The following is an 18385-nucleotide window of genomic DNA, read 5'->3' on the forward strand; positions in this document are numbered from 1 at the left end:
ACAGCTATACGATTATAAAGAAAACTCTATCATTGTGAAAAGCATATCATACTAAATCGGTTTGAAACTGGGTTCACTAACTTATCAGAAAATTAACAATACAATCAGATTTTGCATACAAACAAAAGCCCAAAAAATGATTTACATTGAACCAATCATTGAGTAAAATAGTAATAATTAATTTGATTAACTAAATCCATAATATTAATATTGTAAATGCGAAAGTAATTCTGTCTGTCTGTCTGTAACTCAATCACGCCTAAACTACTGAACCAATTTTCATGAAATTTGGTATGGAGATATTTTGATACCCGAGAAAGGAAATAGGCTACATTTTACCACGGGACATAGGAAAGGTTTTATCCCACGGGAACGGGAACTATGCGGGGTTTTCTTTGACTGCGCGGGCGAAGCCGCGGGTGGAATGCTAGTACGAAATAAAATTCAATACATCAATTACCTACAACGTGCACTTACTCAGTTCACACACGGAATCGGGAGGCAAGAGGGAAAGGGAGGGGGGAGGAGGGGATTAATATAAATTAATTAACGAAAATTTCCATGTCTGTGATGATATTACAACTCGCGCCATCCGAGCCTTCATTAATATTATGGCAATGAATTATCGCATGCGAATTAAATCGTAGTAATTAATTATTATGTGCTGTGTTCTTATTTTAATGTTTTGTGCTAATAAAATCGGATTGGGTATGTGTTTTTAATTAACAGAGATGGCACGTTAATTTGTTTGTGTAAAAATTAATCCTTATATCAGTTTGTCACAGTTTTATGTGTGAACGGCTGGACATATTTTGGTAATTCTTCCATTGTTATTTATTTGTTTTGTTTGAAAGTTTTTATAAAAATGAAACATGTGTTGGTTCAAGTTCAGGTTCAGGTTCAAAAAACTTCTCCTTTTAATAAGCACACCGTATAGGTTAACCTTAAACTTCTTTAGTAATAAAATAACATCAAGGAACGCATTTAAATCTAAAATAAATATTATTAAAGTCCACTCTATGAATTTTAATTCATGAAAATTGTGACTAAATTATTCAATGGAGCGTAGTAGAGCTTATGATTCTATTAACATTTTACACAAGCAGTTTGCATTTATAATATGGGAACAATTTTATTGTAATATCTCTGCTATGACCTTCCGTTGAAACAAAAGTATTAGGATTTCTCTGACTTTATTACCAATTGGAGACCATATTTTAGTAATAAGGTAACATTTTTGTTCATGAATATTATTCTTCTACTGTTGATTTTCATTATAGGTTACAGTTTTCACTAAACTAATGCGAGCGTGATGAAAGAAATGTATTTTTAAAGTCCGAGACTGTAAAGACACATATCTTTAGATCCTCGGGCTAGTGCAGAAGCATGCTTTTACACTTGAAACTGTACAATAAGTAATAATGCCATTATTTCTAGTAGCTTTAGCACAACTAGTTCTAGTTTTATTTCATATTCTTAAAAGTTCTAAGCAAGCATGCTAAAGCAAGCATGGTATAATTTGTGTCGTAATCTTTACACTTTTAAACAGTTTATGTACCAAAGAATGCATATTCCAGCAGTAATTCTAACTTCAAAAACATTAATTTTACAGCGTTTTTAATCGAAATTCGCTCTCGTAAAACTACGCTGTTTAATCTATAACTATTTTTCAATATAGTCTCGCAATATCGGTTATGAATTTCGTCTAGCTCACTCAGCGATGTACGTGCTCCAAATATATTATTTCGGGGGAAAAAATTGGAATCGAACGCACTAAATATAAATATCTTGAATTGTTGCGCAGAACGTGGTTCCTCCAGATATTACCGGCTGAATATTTGAGGATTAGCACGGTTTCTTACGTTATGACGTTTGCTATTGTTCGTAGATTTGATTTCGAAGTAGGTTATACATTATGCGTGGCTAGATTTTAGCGGCAAATAAGAATATAGATGAGTCATTTATTAAAGCTGTACATAATAATGCATCTGTATTATAATACGATAAAGTATTTAAGTTTACAGGCCCTAAACTCTGGCACCAAGGTCCGATTTGAAATACTGTCAACTCAAGCATATTTTTATGACTTTTTTATCGCTAAGCTACAAGTTATTTCTTATAGTTTGTGCAGTATAGGTTCTAAATATGTAAAATTGAGTATATTCTTCGAACTCGAGTTGAGCACGCGTCAAGGAGAAATAGGTGACTCTCTCCTAGGTTATCTAACTTCACAGGAGATCACGTTCATAGAAGCATCAAATAATTTACTTTGTAAGGGCTATGTGAACAATATTGTGAAGAATAAATTTCAAAGCATTATAGCATACGTAATAATTATTATCCGTAGAGAGACTTTCAAAATTTTCAAGCTTTCTTTTATATCTGATTGAAATATTTGTTCCAAGTTCTTATGTTAAAAGTAATATAGGGTGTCCCAATAAGAACGCAAGATTTAAATTTGACATAAAACGCAGATATTTAAAAAAAAATTGTGAAAACTTTATTATATCATAAAGTAGACAAGATGAGGTTATGTTTGGAACAACACATCAGTTAATGGCCGCCGCGGCTTTGCTGGCACATACGCGATCTTTTCATGAAATTTTCAATGACCGTTTTACATAAATGCTGTGGTATTTCATTAATACAGCGTCCAATTTCGTCTTTTAAGGCTTGAGTCGTCGTCGGCTTAATCGCATAAACCATCGATTTCAAAAAACCCCTAAATCGCATGATCTAGGTGGCCAATTATGGTCCCCAAAGCGTGAAATAACACGACCGAGAAATGACTGATACAGCAATTGTATTGTTTCTCTGGCTGTATGACAGGTGGCGCCGTCTTGTTGAAACCACATCCCCTCCAGCATGCAAGACGCAAATCTTTCGTCAAAATTCGCTGCATAGTGGATTCGGAAACACCAATTTTTGGAGCTCGTTGTTGAATTGAGATGGATGGAGTTTGAGCGATATCATCACGTACAGCTGCGATATTTTCGGTTGATCGACCTGGTCGAAGGCGCATTGTTGTCTTTACATCACTAACAGACCCAGTTTCAGCAAATTTTTCCATTAATCTCTTTACTGATCGCAATTTCTTTGATCGCAATTTGCGTATTGTATAGCCGCAAAACTTTCACTATTTTGGTAAAACAAATTTTACAATGAGAATGCGTTGATCCTTCGTTAAGCGTTCCATTTTTACTAACCTTATACCTTCTACTAAAAAAAAATAACACTTGTTGATATATGTCAAACAATGACACTTCGAATGGCGCCAAATTTAAATCTTGCGTTCTTGTTGGGACACCCTATATAATAATATGGTAGTGTAGTGCTTTAAAAGGCAAATGTCCCATATATTTTATAGAATTAAATACAATTTATAAACAATGCTTTCAAGCAAAATGAAGACTACAAAATACTTAATTATGAATCGGGATACCTTTGCAGCCTGCAAAATAAAATCATGTGATGGAATGAAATCCACCGTGACCTTACTTTATATCCAACTAGCTTTCCACCCGCAGATTCGCCCGCGCAATCAAAGAAAAACCCGCATAGTTCCCGTTCCCGTGGGATTTCCGGGATAAAACTTATTTCCCGGTGTAAAAAGTAGCCTATGTCCTTTCTCGAGTATCAAAATATCTCTATACGAAATTTCATGCAAATTGGTTCAGTAGTTAAGGCGTGATTGAGAAACAGACAGACAGACAGAGTTACTTTCACATTTATAATATTAGTATGGATTGTTTCTACGAGCTTCAAATTCAAATACGATGCATTTGTTTGACATACCATTACACATGTCCCGAACATATCTGAGACGGGTACCAGACGTATCACGAGGTCTGAGCACAAAGCCCTAATGCAAATAGCCTCGTCATTCGTTTAAGAGAATTTATTCATGAAATTGTATTGCAATGCATGATCCGTTTTTCTTCTAGTGGAATGTAAATTGAAGGTAGACAAGTGGAAAGTGAATTGTGGGATTGATATTTAAATAAGAATGTTTTTGATAAATATTTGGCAAATTAGAAATGTGTTAAGTTAGTACAGAACCAGTTGTTGTGTATTCTTATTTCTGGAAAAATATGATGTGATACTTTTTAGTAACCGTGTGTTTAAATATGATGAATGATATTAAAAATATGTTTAAGAATTGAAAAAAATATATTTTATTGACAACACACTACTACACATACACACACTACACTACAGACTACATACACTACACGACTACACGATAAAATAACTACTAATTGTTAACCAAAAATTTGGATAGTATGTGTTAAGAGTCCAAAAATGTGTATGTGTTTATTTGGTCAGTTTGTTTCCCAAATTAATTATTGGATATTTCGTAATAAAAAACGTATTTACAAGTCTCTACATACCGCTCTACATATAACAAAAATCCTATTTCCCAATACCTAAAACAGAAACGTAACTGACGTTCCAAACTAAACCTGTCTATAAATGCAATATTGATTGAGATTCCAAATATGTCGTGTAGCACGTGGTATATTCGAGATTACCGACCAATTCGCATGATACTTGAGGCTTGACCAATTTGCATGTAGATTTACATAACATAAGACAGGGTACATGTGTTTTATACACGAGTTAGTAGATAGCATGTTATGTAAGGAATGAAAGTAATTTTGCAGAATTGTTTCCAAAGTCGCTTCATTCTTTACTAAATTGTTTTAATAGTACAAATTGTTATTTTTGGATTCACGGCATTCAAATGCTTTCGCCAGGGTACCAGGGTTTGAGTCCCGCCTCGTGATCGAATTTTTTCTATTCTTCATAAATTTATGTTTTTATAGTATTTTTAACATAGACATAGCGGTTTGTGAATATTTTATTTATTTATTTATTTATTTTTTTTTATTTATTTATTAGACACACCAATAATGACTCAATTAACACAATTTACAGAAATACATTAATCATTATTTCCTAAACTGAATTGGCCATAAAGCAGGCGTGTACAACAATTATAAAAAAAACAGGTCTTAAAATTTTTCAGTTTTAAGTCTAAAAATACATAGTTAATCAAATTTATCATCCATCGAGAAAAAAAAATAAGTACATAGTTATAAAAACATAAAATTCATTACACAATTAAAAATTTATCAAGAATACATAAAATGAATACTACAATAATAACATGAATAAAATTTTTGAAATTTTATACATCCATGAAATAAAAAAAAAATAAATATGTAAAATTCAATTAAAACATGGCTAAAACACATAAATTATAAAATAAAAACACATAAAAGAAAATATGTCAATTACATCAAAAATCCATCAAAAATCCAAAACAGTCACTGAATAACCTTTACTATTTTATTTTTAAAACTATAAAAATTATCGTGAAAGATGTCAATGTCAACGTTATTACTATGTTGTAAGCTATTTCTTTTATTGGTAACACTATTGTACGTTTTCATTAACCTATTAAATGGACTATTCTTTTTTAAATTGGTACGGGATAGACTTGGGCAGAAAGTACTAGAAACACCGTAACGTGGAATAGAGCGTGGAACTGACAAATTCAAATACATAATTAGGTTAGAGCAAAGGTTCCCATGAATAATTTTATGCAATGTATATAAATCAAGTAAATGACGGCGATTCTCCAATGAGCTCAATTTAAAATGATCCAGTCTATCTCTGTAATCTGCCCTAACCGAAATACGGTGATCCTTAAAAGCTAAGTACTTTGTGAAAGCTTTCTGTAGGCGTTCAATGCGGCCTATATGAATTTGATACTGCGGATTCCAAATCGTACTAGCATATTCTAAATGACTACGTACTAGGGCATTAAATAGGCAAATTATCGTACTTGCTTTTCTGAAATCTTTAGTATTTCGTTTTATAAAACCTAGCATCTGCCAAGCTTTAGAACATATATGATCAATATGCTTTGAAAAGTTTAGTTTTTTGTCAAGTAATATACCTAGATCACGAACTACTGACACTTCCTTAACAGGTTGTTGATTAATCGTGTAAGCTGATTTAAAAGAATTCTTTTTTCTAGAAAATTTTATGTGAAGGCACTTGTCAGCGTTAATCTCCATTTTATTATTCCTACACCAGACTTGAATAGCATTTATATCATGCTGCAGAAGATATGCGTCATCAGAATTGTTCACACTACGATAAAGTTTTAGGTCGTCGGCAAAGATTGAGCAATTACTATAACTAATGCAGTTAGATATGTCATTGATAAAGATTAAGAAGAGAGTCGGGCCTAGGTGTGACCCTTGGGGAACCCCTGACGTCGCAATATATTCACGAGACCTGAATCCACCCATGGTCACCCTTTGAACCCTATGGTGAAGATAAGAATGAAACCATTGGATGAGAGTTCCGTGGAAGCCATAATTCTTCAATTTTACCAACAGTGTTGCATGATCGACTTTGTCAAATGCACTGCTGAAGTCTGTGTATATGGCATCCGTTTCAGAGCCACTATCTAAGCATTCGCTGATATATGTTGAATAGTGCAGTAAATTTGACACTGTCGACCGATTTTTGCAAAATCCATGCTGAAAATCATTGATAAGGTTGCTAAAGTATGGAGTAACGGCGGATAGTACCAAACGTTCAAATATTTTTGAGAAAGTGTTTAGTAGAGAAACCGGACGGTAATTCTTGACATCATCTTTATCGCCTTTCTTGTAAATAGGGACGATATTTGCTGTCTTCCACGCGGTTGGAAAAATCGAAGACTCTAGGGATTTCTGAAATATGATTTTGAGCGGAAAGGAAAGATTATGGCTGGTTTTAATAATAAAAAATGGCGGGATTCCATCCGGTCCTGCGCCCTTACTAGGATCGAGGGAACGGAGCAATTTTAGAATATGGCTCTCAATTACCTCGATATTATATATGGAGAATTGTGAATATATATCATTATCCGCGGTAAATACTTGCTGGTCACTACATGAGAATATTGAATTAAAATGAGAAGCAAAGAGCTCGGAAATGCCAGGTCCAGTATCGGAAGACAAATTTCCTAATTTCATCCTAGAGGGAAAAGTCGACGAACAACCCCTACGACTTTTAATGAACGTCCAGAATTTTTTAGGATGATGCTTTATTGAAGCTTCTATACTAGTTATATAGTCTTTATATTGAGATTTAATTGATTTATTAATTCTTTTACTCAGGATGCCGACTTCTAGATTGTCTCTAGGATTTTTATAGATTTTAAACCTTTTACGCAGTTTTTCTTTTTCCGAGATTAGCTTAATAAGATCCTTTCTATACCAAATAGGATATTTTCGGCTTTTTGTTTTATGGCTGGGAACGTGAAGATTAATTACATCATTGATCAAACTATAAAACTTTGAGACCATAGCATTGACATCTTTACACGAAACCAATTCCTGTTCCCAGTTTATCTCTGACAGCTTGGAGTTAATCAAATAATAATCAGATTTGAAAAATTTTCGACTTGCATATGGTTTGTTTATTAAATATTTAGATTTAGATAATGCTACATTAATTTTAATTGCCGGATGATGAGGATCTAATCTAGCTAAGGGAACAGAAACCTTTGATACTACAATCTGACAATTTCGGCCAAAAACTAAATCTAAAATTCGCTGGTTATGATTTTTAACATTATTAAATTGGAGTAAATCATTTTGAGACATGAAATCGACTAGAGACAAGCCAGTTGAAGTATCATAGTTGCAAGGGCGTAAATACATATCTGATTCCACCGTCCAGTCGATAAATCCCATATTAAAATCCCCTATAACTATTGATTCACATGGATGCGATTGTATAGCATTACTTATATTTTCCAAAATACCATCTACTACATAAGAACACACTGGAGGAGGTAAGTAAACAGCACATAGTAAGATATCCCTAGTTTTGCCCTCCGATATGCATTTCAATGAAATCCATAAATCTTCATAATACACTTTCAAGGTGACGCATACGAACAGATTGAATTTCTTTAGATATAGCTATAATAACACCACCACCTCTCGTCTTTATAGATGCCGTAGATTGCCGGTCTCTTCTATATATATTATAATTTTCATTTAAAATCTCATTATCAAATACTGAACAATCCAACCAAGTTTCCGTACCAATAATTATGTCGTATTCGGTTTGCAGTGACATTAACCTTATACCATCTAGTTTAGTTTTCATACCTCGAAAATTTTGATAATATATATTGAATGGTAAAATATTGAATATGGGACTTTTTCCTAGGGCAATGATATTATAATTTGTTAAGAGATTCGAAATTCTTAATTTGTATGGGTTGAGATCGCTCATCCTTCCGGGTCAAAATTCTCCCGTTTCTTACCCAGACAAATTTTATACCTTTTTCCTTTGCAACGAGGCGTGTTTTAGCATGAAGGGACTTATAATATGGAGATAAATGTTCCGACACATAGATAGGAGCCTTATTTCCACCATAACCCAACAAACTAGAATTAATACGATCGTTTTGTGTGTTATTATTAAACTTTGACACAGCTGATATTATTCCATCTCGAACGTGTGTACTACGGAGCTTAAAAATAATAGATCTCGGTCTTTTATTAGAATCGTCGAGTTTTCTTACGCGTGTACATGTTATAATGTCGGATTCCTGAATTGGGTAGGAAACGATGGAGCAAAGCTGCTTCATTACAGAAATTAAGTTTTCGGCTTTATTTTCAGGCAGTCCGTTCACCTCCACATTATTCTCACGTGCATGTTGTTCTAATAAATTAATGCGCATTGATAAATCGCTGACATTAGATTGCAATACAGAATACTCTTTTTTCAAAATCGAAGTAGTATCTTGAATGTGTTTAAATTCGCACTTTAATTGGTCATAGTCGGCGCATAAGAAATCTAAAGTCTTTTGAAAGTCATTTAAAACTGATAATTGGTCTCTGATCCCATTTAACTCCTTCGATATATAAGAATCGATTGATGCTTTAACAGCCTCATGCACTGCTGATTGAATTTCGCTTTTTATTAAGGATAATAAGTTCGGATCACAAATTGTTGACTTAGATTGGTTCTGCGCCGATTTCTTTCGATGAGTAATGTTGCTTTGAATTATTTGCTCGTCATCTGAAGAACTTGTAATTTTATGTGTAAGTGCATTTGAGCGAACCGGGGTATTTGAATTGTCACCTCTAGGAATCTTTTTATTGCGGCATGCCTGACAAGTCCATCCCCTTTTTTGCGATTCCGACATTAAGTTGAATTTCTTAAGGGGGATGTTAGCGCACAACAGATCGAAACGACTTGTGCAGTGTAGACAAGATAGGTATTCGAGTCCACTAATGATATTTGGGCATGCACAACACAAGAGACCTTTATTATTAGAGGCCATATTTAATTTACTTTGATTTACTATAATATTATTACTATCTATTTTCTTTCTCTTTTTCCTCTCTTTATCCTTATATTCGGTAAAAGATTATGTAAGTTCTTGTTAAAGTAGATGATAAAAAAAAAAAAAAATGAAAAATATATTTGGTATTACGAGGGATCGAACCGAGGACTCAAGATTCTAATACCGATGTATGTTACATGAAGCCAAGCCAACCGTTGAGCGTCGAGTCAAATTACGCGATATTGTTCTTCGGATTTTTTAATTTATTTTTATCAGTTGTGACTGAGGGTAATATAAAAATTTATAACGTTCACTTATAACGTAAATAAATACTTTCACTAGCACAATTTCGCACTGTTTGCACTTTATATTGTTTATTGTGTAACAGGATTGATAAATAATGTAATCAATCGCAATAAGCCAGGTGAGTTCACGTACAATATCACACGATTTCAATCAACAATAACTCTCAGCCGATTCACCGACGTTTTATTATGTTTTGGAACTATTTTCAAATTTAGGATGACAATTTGGAGACTCTTAAAATGTTCTCTCAATAACAACACAACTTTAGACCACTTTAACTATTTTTAAATAACAAATGTTTAAGGACACAATGTTTACATGTCAGAGTTTGACAGATGAACTCTGATGAATATGAATTATATCTAACGTTTGATGCAGATATAGTCTATTATAAACCTGTACGATTAATGAAACTGACGCAAGAAGTCCAATTTATGTGAAACTAGCTCTCCACCCGCAGCTTCGCCCGCGCAGAGAAAGAAAAACCCACATGGTTCCCGTTCCCGTGGTAATTCTGGGATTGCGTCATTTTCCCGGGATAAAAAGTAGCCTATGTCCTTTCTCGGGTATCCAAATATCTCCATACCAAATTTCATGAAAATTGGTTCAGTAGTTTAGGCGTGATTGAGTAACAGATAGACAGACAGAGTTACTTTGAGGGGGATTGATGAACCTGACGCAAGAAGTCCAATTTATGTGAAATTTCTTCTTTATTACAAAATCACACCATAATATCTAACAGGATAATGAAAATTTATAATATATACTGACAGCGTATCTAGAATGTATGGTTTTTAGTACAGTTATATTATAAATCTATAGAAGCATTTTTCTTTATTAAACTCAGACAAAGCCGGAGCGGTTATCTATAGTTTTTCCGCACTAGTGCTTGAAACAGACGTGCCAATTGGAATGAACACGAATGTAGGTAAAAGGTACAGTGCAAAAACGATTTATATAAAAGTCCTAGAGATTTTATACAATATGATTTTATATAATTTTTATAGTAACACCAATAGCGGGTAAAATTTTAAAAAGTTTTAAATATAAATGTTGAAATCCTTCAATGAAAGCATAAATGAAAAGCAATTATAACATCCAACATTTCTACTAGTACAGGATACATCGCCCATTTTTGCAAGTGACTACTATCAAGCTAATTTTCCGTTTGTAGCTTTATTTTGATGAGACGCCCAATAATTTCGTGTACGAAACTCTCGATTGTGGTAGCTAACAGAGATAACAAGGATAAAAATTTTTGATTTGATGGTTCTCAAATATTTATTACTAACTGAATTTTTTTTTGTTCAATCTCAAGATAATTACCTAAATTATTCGAAAAAATATTTGTCCTACAAAATCTATGGTTGGTTCAAAGAGTCCCCCTTTCCAAAGTGTATCGATAACGAGGTCATCATAAATGATTACTAACAAGCTGATTTTTTTTGTTTTCACTTAGTTAATGTTAATATAATTCAACAGACATATTGTCCTACAAATTGCGTAATAAATATTTGAGAACCATCAAATCTAAAAATTTTATCCTTGTTATCTCTGTAAGCTACCACAATCGAGAGTTTCATACACGAAATTATTCGGTGTCTCATCAAAATAAAGCTACAAACGGAAAATCAGCTTGATAGTAGTCACTTGCAAAAATGGGCGATGTATCCTGTACTATACCTCATATTTTACTTAAAATAAAAAAGAAACAATTTTGACCAGGCGTTCATTACATTCGAATATGAAAAAAGAAGTAGAAGATCCAGTTTATCATTATATATTATCTTAAGCAACAATTAGTTATATATAATCTGGGAATGTAGAGTCAAGCAAACCTGCTTATTTTTACGATTTACAAATAGATAAATTTATAATACATCCTTAGGTTAAAGAACCGTGCTACTCGCTCAACAGAAGCTCGATCTACCATCTACTAATTGTTTAATATACTAAAAAATTAGTAGTTGGTAGATCTAAAATACTAACTACTAACTAAACCACTATAATAACATATAATTAATACATATATGTGTGTTCTTTGGCATAATATTATGATTATAATGTACATAATATAATGTATTTTGTAAAATTAAATTGTAAAACTGACATGATTAAAAAGAGCAACTATGGAGTTTCTTGCCGATTCTTCTCCGTAGATACTGCTTTCCGAATCGGTGGTAAATGTTAAAATATGTAATGACGTTTCAAAAGTGCTTCTAAAAGAAGTCTAATTGAATAAATAAATGTTTGAGTTTGAGTTTCATTGTTCCAGATCCCACCAATGTGCAAATGTAGGCACGTAGCACTGAGGTCAAAGTCCAGTCCCAAAATGAAGCGCCGCCTCCCCACAGTGCGCGAAGAGACCACCAAACGAAACATTTGCCATAGTGATTGGGCCATCTACACCATGGTGACGGCCACTGCTGTGATCAGTTACTGTAACAGTTTGAATGGGGACTTCGTTCATGATGACATACCAGCGATTGTGACGAATGGTGACGTCACAGGGGGGAATAGTTTGAAGCAACTGTTCTTGGATGACTTTTGGGGCACGCCGATGGTGGACCCGAATAGCCATAAGTCGTATCGGCCGCTGACGACGTTGTCTTTTAGGTAAGTTATACATTATATTATGTGCGAATTGTTTATATGACAAGCTTGTCCGGACTTTGCTTTGTTGACCTGGGATTTATCAAATAAAGTATAGTTTGTGTTTGGTAAATATGTAGCTTTTTAATGGTAAAGCAAATTATAAAATTGATCCACTTGTTTTTGAGTTAAATAGTAACAAACAAACAATGAAATGTTTCCTCTCTATAATGATAATGCACCCTATGTATGATCCCAAAATACGTGAAAATATATTTTACCTACTCTTCCGTTAAACATAAGTAAAACATGTATGTTCTAATATGAAGTAGGTCTTCTTTATCTGGGCTAAACAAATGTATACGCCTATATTTATTTTACCAGGCTTAAAGAATGGCCCTAGAACGTATAAATTATTTACGGGTTGTTTCACAACGACACTTACGAATAGTTGAAGCTAGACTTGCGATACATAATTTACAATTTATAAATCGTGTCTTCTTTTTATAATCTTTACACTATTTTATTTCCTTTGTATAGAGTGCTGCGTAGTTTTTCATATAGCGAGAACAACTAGAGTCAACTTAGCGTTGCGTGCAGAAAATCCGCCATTTACCGTATCTAAATAAAGAGACAGCTTCAAAACGACGCCATTTACAATCAGAACAATTTTCATATGCACTTCCTTATTCAACAAGAGGAAACGGGACGGCAATACGTTTTTAGCTGTAGCAAGAAAAAGACGAATACCTACTCATAATGTCGTGTACCATTCATTCTTAGAGTCTAGAAGTCGGCAATAAATTTACCTGAGAATCCCCTATTTATCATGAGGCGTGTGGACTGAGAAGTTAATATATCAACACGTATATTATTCAACTATGTTTCGTATACGCAGTTTTTTGCTAATGAATACAACCTTTTTGGGAATAGTATTTTTACTATCTAACATTTGAAACAAGTGATATACTTATTTTGAAACGCAAGGGTTGTAAATTGTAATGGGTGTATTACGTGGTATTACCCTTGCATCAACCATAATAAGGACCATTATCTCGCACGCTTTATCATACTAAATCCTTATAAGATATTTTATAATGTTATAGGTTAGATAATTTTAAAAGAACCAGTACCTAACAACATCTAAATTGACAATATTTTCGTACTTTTGGATTGCTTCAATAAGATAATTTTCCTGTACAACCTTATTTGAAATACATTTATAGATCCTTATCAAAATTATACTCAAAGCATACAAAATATGTTTTCATTTGCAAAACGTTGACACAGTCAAAGAGACCACATCTGTAATATATAAATCATAATCCTATATGATACCCGATAAACGCGCTTGCAATTAACGTAAGCAAATGTTCCCAAACTGCAGTATTAATCAGTATTAGTTCCGGGAAGTTTCATGTTAACACAAATATGGAACTCAAGATCCTACTGGTAATAAACTTCAGCATTAGTTGCACGAAATTGATATGAATCATATTTGTTTTTCGGCGGTTTTGATTGTTGGACTGCTGTTGTAGCCATATTATGTAAAGCTAGTCTCTACATAGATCTCCATTGAATTGAATTGAATTGAATGAATACTTTATTTGCACCAGAAACAAAATAGTAACAAAAAACACAGACAATAGAAAAACGTACAAAAAGGCGGCCTTATCGCTAATACAGCGATCTCTTCCAGGCAACCTTAGGTCAAGGATCATGAGAATTACGTCATATTATATTGCCTCTTTTTAGATTTTTAAATTTTTAATAGTAGTAAAGGCTTGTCCTTTGTTTTATGTATATTGGATTTTTTTCAATACCAAAATGCGTCGTGGTCGAACAGCCGCGATACGAATTTTCTATGCAGTTTTTCTATGATGTCACAAGGTCTCGTTTTCATTAGAGCCATAACACGAATTTTGCGATGAGGATTCTTACCATGAACATGACGCGTTCTAAGCAAATTTTTCGCTCAAAAGCTTTTGAACGTAACCTGTATGTATGTATATCATTACTACTTAATATAAATCAAACTCGCTTTCTGTATGCTTTAATCTTTAAAACTACGCAACGGATTTTGAGGCAGTTTTTTTAATAGATAGAGTGATTCAAGAGGAGGGTTTTAGTTTTATTTATTAGGTTTAGACAAAGCGAGCGAAGCCGCGGGCGGAAAGCTAGCAGATAGAAAATATACATATACTGTTGTAGATACAGTACCAACTCTTATTGTACTGGAATTATCAACGTTCATTGTTCGTTACACGATCACACTACAGATGGCATTGCATTATTTGGATTTCAACTATGAATAGGAAGGATTAGGAGACCGAGTATTCGCGCCCATATTGTATTTAAACTATAGTTATACTATTATATTTTAACTTCAATATATTCATGAAATGAATGAAATGAAATGAAAAATTCTTTATTGCACACTTAATACAGGATTATAAACTTAAGAGCCACACAAGTAATAAATGTACAGAGGGCAGTCTTATCGCTGTAAGCGATTTCTGCCAGACAACCCGAAAATTTAGAAGGATTACATTTATGGTGGTGGTGCATTACTGACTTAAAATTTTGATTGAAATATTTAATGTTTATGTCTGATGGAAAGTAAAACCTTGAGAATTTCCACTTGATTTCTAATAGAGATGCAGCAATAAATTACAGATGTATTAGAAAAATGTGTACTTTAAAAGAGTACTTTTACGTTTTGTATACAATTTCGTTTAGTTCCTTATTATACAAGAACATCAAAGCTCAGTTTCTCCCACAGATTATAAAATCAAATTTTAGTACATTCAGATTCCATATTAAACTTAAAATTTAAATATCTATATCCCACGTGAACTGCCGCTCAGTGGTAGCTATAAATAATGATAACTCGACAAGCGAGCACAAAGAGTCGCTTATCTGTGAATTTGCGCAAATGTGTATTTATGCTATTTTAGTTTATTTCAAACCTCTATTTTATATTTGTTTGTGTGACGTTTTTGGGCGGTTGCTTTTAGAGAGATTACGAAGATAATATAAGTGAATGGTGTGAATTGTGTTTGGTCGATAGAATGGTAGAGATGGAATTAAAACATTCTTAAATGTTTTAGTTACAATACGTAGGAAATATTAAGTAATAATAAGTTAAGTTTCAAGATATTTTCTATTAAATGATAAGGTGATTATCCAAAGCGAAATCCACTTAAATTTAATCTATTTTTCTTCCAACCGAATAAAGTTTTTATGAACAGAAAACTTGTCTAAGTAACTCTGTTTCGCACTTAATTTCACCGACTACAAATTTTGTTTTCGACCTTAATAAAGCATCAATATTTTACTATGTTTAATATACAATCTGTTGTGATTTTTAAACACATACAAAAATGATACACGCATAACATTGATGGAAGCAAAACGCAAAGACACATTTTTGCATAATTCAACACAAAGCTTTCGCATTTCGCGTTCGCTATCAGTTATTATTCAGATATTATCTACATTCGCACAATATTATGGGTTAAGTCCCATCAATTGTAGCATGTAATTATACAGGCCTTTGTTTGTGGGACAAAGGCACAAATCGGATTTGAAATAACGCCTCTGCTAATATCTGATGGAACAATGTTACATTCGATTCGGACAGTATAGTATTTTGGAAAGCGTGTATGTTTTTAGTTCAAACTCACAATTTATTTATTCAATTAGACTTCTTTTAGACTTTTGAATCGTTACATATTTTTAACATTTAGCACCGATTGAAAATTAAGTGTGAATTCTTGTGGGATATGGGGGATGTAATATACTTCTTATTCACCGGTAATCGAACCAAGGATCGCTCGATTCTACTTCACTCTAACCACTTCACCAAGGAAAAGAAAACTGTATAAATAAAAATCTTGTAAATTAAGATATTTAGGGCCGATTTTTCAATCCTTAGTTAAAACTTATTCATCAAATATCGTATTAAACAACCATTTTAAAAATATGTTACTTGCCCACTTTTTGACAGTTTTTAGGTGACATCAGCTGTATATTATTGTGTAATACTTTATTGGACGGATAAGATTAAACCAAGGATTGAAAAATCAGCCCTTAGTCGGAAGATATACCACTATACGGTGGTAGAATAGATGACAGGATAACACAATTATTAAAACGATTTTTTTATGTTTTTGCTATCATAGCTTATTGTATATACAAATGTTTCGATTTGAGATATCTTTTTAATCGAAAGTTTTGGACGTCAAGATGATTGCTATATTTCGGGTAAATTGAAGCAGTTGTCTTGGATTTATTCGGCTCTTATTGGAAAAATGACAAACTCCGCCAATGTTCTATCTGAGCGTTTCAAATGTCGGTAATATTTCAAGTTCTTTCCAGGATTTCTTCACAATATTCTTATTTTTTAAATTCATACTTCATTTATAGGCCTATACATTTCCCTGCTCTTCAAATTTATATCGGATTGTGGCGTAGAAAAAGCTTTTGTGTGTTACTTCAGTAACGGTTAAAAGATCAGCTTCCCAATTTGCCGTAGGCCTAAATGTATTCAGTCTATTGGTAAATCCACTTTCTTTTTACATACACTATGTATTCCTATATTATCTTACTAGGAAAACCGCTCAGGCTTTTAATAACTATAGGGATATAGGATTCGGGAAACTTTTTTTCATTCACTTCTATTTCTTTCATATAAATATATACAATTAAGCTTACGTTGTATATGTGTAGCTAGTAATTATTAAACGTTGATTAGATCAATTAGATGACAAAAATATGTGCTATTGATAAGTCATAATAATATTATGTCAGAATTTAGTAACTATACTATATGAAACTCCGTTATTTTATGTATTAGTAGAACCATCGTGTTTAGGCTCGTTGGATTCCTCGTTTTATTTTAAAACAGATAGAAACTTATACAATTAAATGTTTTATTGCAATAAACATCCAATTCACACACGTATCAGCCACAAATAAATTGTAGGTATTAATGATGAATAATTGTGGGTAATTTCAGCAGTGATTAAAAATTCATTAGCCATTTGATGTATCGGTCATTCATTGTTATTTTATTAGACCGTGTGTTGAATATTGACGTTCCCTGTATACTGATTTCGGTCACGAATTTTATTGGTTTACAGGTTTTAATTAATGTCCTAGTGGCTTCGATTTTATTACAGCTGTATGATAGTGGAATTAATTTTACAGCTTTATATAAATTTATCGGTTTTTCGTTTATTGGTAAGAGAAATTTCAAATTACAGAGACGACCTAGCGGAAATTAAGAGTCGCGGCTGATCACTATCAGTTATTTGCTTTAGAACGACGCAAAAAAGATCAAAGATAAGTATGAAATTAAGAGTATGTTATATTAACAATCAATATATATTTTAAAGTATACACTATACAGTTTAATTTGTAAATAATGTACTTTCCATATTGATTTACAGGTGGACTTTATACGAAGTTTTGTGGACTAAAACTTTATGTTAAAATTGCCTAATTTTGAATGAAACAATATATTTCTATCTAGTATATTTCTATAGGATCCTTTTGACTTTTCTGACCGCCTCCTTGGTACAGTGGTTGACGCGTGAGCGTAGAACCGAGGGATCCTGGGTTCGATTCCCGGTGGAGACGAAGAAAAAAAAAATGTCTCGGTCTGGTAGGACACAGAAGGCTGATCACCTACTTGTCCCTAAAGAAAAATCAATCAGTGAAACAGATGTATGTATAATGCATCTGCCCCTTACCCCACTACGGGGATATGGGACTTCACTTATAGGATCCTTTTGATATCATCGCAGATAGTAATGACCTGGGCAAGGCCCTATAAATGCTATTTATATTAATAAATATTGAATAAAAATATCACTGCTTCCAAAAGAAAATATAATATAGTTTCCTTCAAACCCGCCCTACAAAAGGTAATCTTATTGTTTTCATATTTCCAAGAAAACTTTGAGTTTTTGAGTTTATTAAGTGAACGGCGCTTTGCTGTATTGAATTACAGTTTGTTGTTATAATTCTTTTACTTCATTTCTGAGTTTATTAGGTTTTAATTATAAACGCAATATTATGCATAGGTAACGTATATTAGTTTTATTTATAAAC

The 18385-nt window shown here is 32.9% G+C and overlaps 1 protein-coding gene across 1 annotated transcript in view; it reads left to right on the forward strand.

Moving 5' to 3' along the window:
- Window positions 1-18385, forward strand: part of LOC123691643 (protein O-mannosyl-transferase TMTC1-like) — a 128147-nt gene that overhangs the window by 51957 nt on the left and 57805 nt on the right. The window contains exon 2 of the mRNA XM_045636145.1: window positions 11952-12292. Within this exon, the coding sequence (XP_045492101.1) occupies window positions 11961-12292 (332 nt within the window). The 5' untranslated portion in view covers window positions 11952-11960. The remainder of the gene's footprint in view (window positions 1-11951; window positions 12293-18385) is intronic.

The sequence above is a fragment of the Colias croceus genome, chromosome 5, assembly GCF_905220415.1.
Source record: "Colias croceus chromosome 5, ilColCroc2.1".
NCBI classification, from domain to species: Eukaryota; Metazoa; Arthropoda; class Insecta; order Lepidoptera; family Pieridae; genus Colias; species Colias croceus.